This window comes from Pantherophis guttatus, chromosome 3 (assembly GCF_059756535.1).
Source record: "Pantherophis guttatus breed Tessera chromosome 3, ASM5975653v1, whole genome shotgun sequence".
NCBI lineage: Eukaryota > Metazoa > Chordata > Lepidosauria > Squamata > Colubridae > Pantherophis > Pantherophis guttatus.
In genome coordinates, this window is record NC_142065.1 from 8,157,319 (window position 1) to 8,163,318 (window position 6,000).

Genomic DNA, 6,000 nt, shown 5'->3' on the forward strand with positions numbered 1-6,000 from the left:
ACAATTAAAAACACAAAAACGGAACACCGCAAATGAAGGATAAAAAAATAAATAAATCCAAGAACGCAGGAGAACGCAATCATTTCGCATGACGTGACCATCACATGACAGTCATTTAGCATCACATGACTGTGATGCAGGCTAATTTGGGTGTTGTTATTAATATTATTTTTTTCCAAACAGGTGATCATTTTGAACCACCCTGGACAGATCAGCGCCGGCTATTCGCCCGTCATTGACTGCCACACCGCCCACATTGCTTGCAAATTCGCCGAGCTTAAGGAGAAGATTGACCGACGTTCTGGCAAGAAGCTGGAAGACAATCCCAAATCTTTGAAATCTGGAGACGCTGCGATTGTGGAGATGATCCCTGGCAAGCCGATGTGTGTTGAGAGCTTCTCCCAATACCCACCCTTAGGTGAGACCCTGGCTCCTTCTCTTAATAGCAATAGCACTTAGATTTATATGCCGCTTCACAGCCCTCTCTAAGCAGTTTACAGAGTCAGCCTATTGCCCCCAACAATCTGGGTCCTCATTTTACCCACCTCGGAAGGATGGAAGGCTGAGTCAACCTTGACCCAGTCAGGATCGAACTCCAGACTGTGGGCAGAGTTTGCCTGCAATATGGAAGGAATAGCAATAGCAATAACACTAGCACTTAGACTTATATACCGCTTCACAGTGCTTTTACAGCCCTCTCTAAACGGTTTACAGAATCAGCACATTGCCCCCAACAATCTGGGTCCTCATTTTACCGACCTCGGAAAGATGGAAGGCTGAGTCAACCTTAAACTTGGTGGATTTGAACTGCCAAATTGCAGTCAGCCGGCAGTCAGCAGAAGTAGCCTGCAGTACTGCACTCTAACCACTGCGCCACCGTGGCTCTTAATCCTTGTGAATGCAGTTACAACATACAGATGGTCTGCAACTTAATTTTTTTTTTTTTAATTTGATTTATATGCTGCTCTTCTCCGGAGACTCAGTTTGAAAGAGGGGTCAAAGAGGCCATCTGTGTCCAAATTGAACAGCCCTCTCTCAACAGAGGGGAAGGGATACGACATTCTTTTTTTTTAAAATTTGATTTATATGCCGCCCTTCTCCGTAGCCTTAGGGCGGCTTACAGTGCGTTAAGCAATAGCCTTCATCCTTTTGTATATTTATACAGAGTCAGCTTATTGCCCCCACACACTGGGTTCTCAATTTACCTACCTTAGAAAGGATGGAAGGCTGAGTCAACCTTGTGCCTGGTGAGATTCAAACTTACAGTAATTGCAGACAGCTGGTGTTAATCACAATGCTTTTAGTCTGCTGAGCCACCAGGCCCTTCCCTTAATGACCACAAAACTTTGGTTGCTAAACGAGACAGTTGTTAAGTGAGTTTTGCCCCATTTTATAACTTTCCGCGCCACCGTTGTTAAGTGAATCAATGCAGTTAAGTTAGTAACATGGCTGTTAAGTGAATCTGGCTTCTCCAATGACTTTGCTGGTCAGAGGGTTCGCAAAAGGGGATCACATGACTCCAGGACACTGCAACCAGTGGTAGTATTGAGCCGGTTTGGTGGTATTCACCCATCCGCCCCGGCGCTATGTGTCCTATTTAGTTATATTTTCTAAGCCCCGCGCGCGAACAAAGCACATATACGGAAGGCCAGGTGCGTGCGCGGATGGCACGCACATGGCGAGCCGGTGGTAAAAATATGTGAAACCCTCCTCTGACCGCAACCGTCATAAATATGAGCCAGTTGCCAAGCGTCCAAATTTTGATCGCACGAAAATGGGGATGCTGCAGTGGTCGTAAGTGTGAAAAACGGTTCTAAGTCACTTTTTTTTCCCGTGGCATGGGAAATTCTTGCATCAAGAGATAGATAGTTTAAGACAGGCCCAGCAAAGCATGTACCACAGAATTTGCAATGCTCTTTAAGGCTCCCCAAATCTAGTTTATTTTTATTTTATTTATTTTTTATTTTTATTTTATATCCAATTTATATACCGCCCTTCTCCCTGAGGACTCAGGGCGGTGTACAGCCAAATAAAAACATAAATTACAAACATTAAAATAGTATTAAAAGGATATATATAAATTTGGCCCCGTAATTAAAACAATAACAAACCAATTTAAAACATTTAAAAGAGTTAAGCCAGCCCGGCTTGCTGAAAAAAGAAGGTTTTAAGGGCACGGCAGAAGGCACCGAGGTCTTGGATTCTCCTTATCTCTGGGGGCAGCTGGTTCCAGAGGGTAGGTGCCCCCACAGAGAAGGCCCTCCCCCTGGGGGTCACCAGCCTGCATTGCTTGGCTGATGGCACCCCGAGGAGGCCCTCTCTGTGGGAGCGCATGGGTCGATGGGAGGTCGTCGGTGGCAGAAGGCGGTCTCGAAGATATCTAGGTCCTATGCCATGGAGCGCTTTAAAGGTGATAACCAACACCTTGAAGCGCACCCGGAAGACCACTGGGAGCCAGTGCAGCTCACACAGGAGAGGTGTTGTATGGGAGCACCATGCAGCTCCCGTAACTACCCGTGCAGCCGCATTCTGGTTCAGTTGGAGCCTCCGGGTGCCCCTCAAGGGGAGCCCCATGTAGAGAGCGTTGCAGTAGTCCAGGCGAGAGGTGACGAAGGCATGAGTGACTGTGCGCAGGGCATCCCAATCAAGAAAGGGCCGCAACTGGCGTATCAGGCGAACCTGACAAAAAGTCCCCCTGGCCACAGCCGTCAGATGTTCCTCCAAGGACAGCTGCGTATCCAGAAGGACACCCAGATTGCAGGCCCTCTCCAAGGGGGCCAAAGGCTCGCCCCCAATAGTCAGAGATGGAGTCATCTGACTATATCGGGATGCCGGGAACCACAGACACTCAGTCTTGGAAGGGTTGAGTTTGAGCCGGTTTCTCCCCATCCAGATCCGCACAGCCTCCAGGCACTGGGACATTACTTCAAGGGCATCGTTGTGGTGGCCAGGGGTCAAATTAGTTAAATTATCCCAAATTGGGTAATAGTCAGTGGTGAAATGTAAAATTTGTTACTACTGGTTCTGTGGGCGTGGCTTGGTGGGGAGGTAATGTGACTGGGTGGGCGTGGCCAACTTTTTTTTTTTTTTAACTTTTAAAAGCATTTTTTCGGCCGAAGAGGTTGTAAAAAAATGCTTTTAAAAGGCTCTTGACGATCTCAGCTGAGTTGCCTGATCGTCAGAGGCTTTTTTTTTCCTTTTAAAAACGTTTTTTCTATAACCTCTTCGGCTGAAGAGGTTGTAGAAAAAATGCTTTTAAAAGCCTCCGACGATCTCAGCTGAGTCGCGCGATCATCAGAGGCTTTTTTTTTTAACTTTTAAAAGCATTTTTTCGGCCGAAGAGGTTGTAGAAAAAATGCTTTTCAAAATAATTTTAGAAAAGCCTCTGATGATCGCGCGGCTCAGCTGGGCATGTGGGGGGGGGCGTGCAGGGATGTTTGCTGCCGTTTCTCTGAACCACCTGCCACCATCGCTACCGGATCGGGCGATGCAGTCTGAACTGGGAGCATTTCACCCCTGGTAATAGTGTTTTTTTCTTTGCGGAGCGACACACAAAGCCATTTCCCATCACAACAAAAAAATAAATAAATCTTGAAGCGGACTTAAAAGATTGCCACACATACTAAAATGGATTTGAAAAGCTCCCCTAGCATTCCTATTCAGACAAAAATCAACGCAGTGACAAAAGTTTCTCAGTGACTGTTCAAAGTTACACCGGTGCTGGAAAAGGCGACTTACGACCGTTTTTCACACTTACGACCGTTGCAGAATTCCCCTGGCCACGTGATCAAATTTCAGACATTTGTTAACTGACTCGTATTTAAGACGGTTGTAGCGTCCCAGGGTCACATGATCCCCTTTTGCGACCTTCTCACAAGCAAAATCAACGGAGAAGCCACATTCACTTAACAACTGTGTTACTAACTCAACAACTGCAGTGATTCACTTAACAACTGTGGTCATAAAATGAAACAAAATTCACTTAACAGTTCTCTTGCTTAGCAACAGAAATTTGGGGCTCGATTGAGGTTGTAAGTCGAGGCCAGGTCTGCGTTCCTTTCAGACACACACACACACACACACACACACACACACACACACACACACACACAATGTGATGACCCGGGGCGTGGCACAAAGGCAACACATCCAGAGAATAAGTACGAGTCCCTTGATTAGCACCAACTTTGCCCCCAACGTCCCTTTTATTCTCTGGTCTGGAGAAAAACATTTCCACAAAACTGTAATAGCCGGTTTTTAATCCGGCAGGGCAAGCAAGATAAAGTGTTCCAGAAGTGAAGTAGCATGGCAGTAAATCAAACCAGTTGGGAGGATGCCAGGGACTCAGATAAAGCAGTTAACACAAGATGAACTCAGTGTTTGTTCCCGACAACCGCCCCTCCCATTTGCCTCTCCTTTAAACTCCATCCCCAGGTGTGCCTTGTGAAGGGAATCGGGCCCTTTCCTCCCTCATAAGCCACGCAACCCACATTGCTCTTTTCTCAGTTCTTCTCTGTGTTCCCTAGGATGAAGAGGGGGTGGGCCTTGGTCTTCATCGGAACCCCCTCTCCCTTGTTCCACCTCTCTCCTGCTCTGCCCTGACTTTGCCCTTCCCCAGTTTCCTCCACAGCCAACGGAGCCACTCTTCCGTTCTCTGTCAGCTATTCGTCTTCCCCCTCGGATTCAGACTCTGACTTCAGACTCTGACGGGGGCATCACACACACACACATACACACAAGGCATGATACAACCTTGTTTTGAGCGGGGGATGACAACCGAGGGGCTGTTCTAACTCTGCTGCCGTTTTCCAGGTCGCTTCGCCGTCCGCGACATGCGGCAGACCGTGGCGGTGGGCGTGATCAAGAACGTGGAGAAGAAGAGCGGCGGGGCTGGCAAGGTCACCAAGTCCGCACAGAAAGCCCAGAAGGCTGGCAAATGAATCGTGGGTACCCTGTGCCTCGCCCAGCACCCATCGACCCGACCCGGATGCTGTCATCTTCCCCCCGAGGCGCATGTCTACACATCCGCTTGTAAAAGTTTGTACGTGAACGACTGGATGCTCACTATTAAGGTCCAGTGGAAGTTCTTTAAAAGGAAAAGCATGTCCCAGCGTTCGTGAGCCTTCGTGTTCAATTTTACCAATAAAACTGGTACAACATCCCACCCCCACGGCCTCTTGGCGTTCTCTTGTATGCCTGTAATATCTGCGTGGCGGATGGAGAGGTTAAATCTTTTGCGGCTGGTCCTTTCTCGGGGGGTGGGGTTGCATTCACACAACACCCCTAAGCGCCAGTGGTGAAATGTAAAATTTGTTACTACCGGTTCTGTGGGCGTGGCTTGGTGCAGGGGGGGGTGTAATATGACTGAGTGGGTGTGGCCACCTTTTTTTTTTTTTTTTTTAAACCAGTTTTTTCTACAACCTCTTCGGTCAAAGAGGTTGTAAAAAAATGCTTTAAAAAGCCTCTGACGATCCCAGCTGACTTGCCTGATTGACAGAGGCTTTTTCTCTCTTTTTTTTAAGCCTCTGATGATCCCAGCTGACTTGCCTGATCAGCAGAGGCTTTTTTTTTCTTTTAAAAACATTTTTTTCTACAACCTCTTCATCCGAAGAGGTTGTAGAAAAAATGCTTTTAAAAGCCTCTGACGATCCCAGCTGAGCTGCGCTTTTTTTTTTTACTTTTAAAAACATTTTTTCGGCCGAAGAGGTTGTAGAAAAATGCTTTTAAAAATTTTTAAAAAAGCCTCTGATGATTGTGCAGCTCAGCTGGGCATGTGGGGGGGGCAGGGATTTTTGCTACCGGTTCTCCGAACCACCCGCCGCCATCGCTACCGGATCGGGCGATCCTGTCCGAACTGGGAGCATTTCACCCCTGCTAAGCACCCTTAAAAAAGAAAAAAAGGAAGCACTAAGAACACTCACATTCACACTGACAGGGCAAGCCACTTCTATATAAGCAGAGAGCAAACCCCGCTCCCTTCTAGCACTGATGATGTTACCT

The 6,000-nt window shown here is 47.4% G+C and overlaps 1 protein-coding gene across 2 annotated transcripts in view; it reads left to right on the plus strand.

The window, feature by feature from the left end:
* The window catches only part of EEF1A2 (eukaryotic translation elongation factor 1 alpha 2), a 28,817-nt gene extending 23,653 nt beyond the window's left edge, over nt 1–5,164 (plus strand). For both annotated transcript variants that reach the window (XM_034441281.3, XM_087889013.1), the window contains exons 7-8: nt 184–418; nt 4,813–5,164. In XM_034441281.3, coding sequence (XP_034297172.1) covers nt 184–418; nt 4,813–4,940 — 363 coding nt within the window. In that variant the 3' untranslated portion in view covers nt 4,941–5,164. The remainder of the gene's footprint in view (nt 1–183; nt 419–4,812) is intronic.
* Nucleotides 5,165–6,000: the final 836 nt, after the last annotated feature.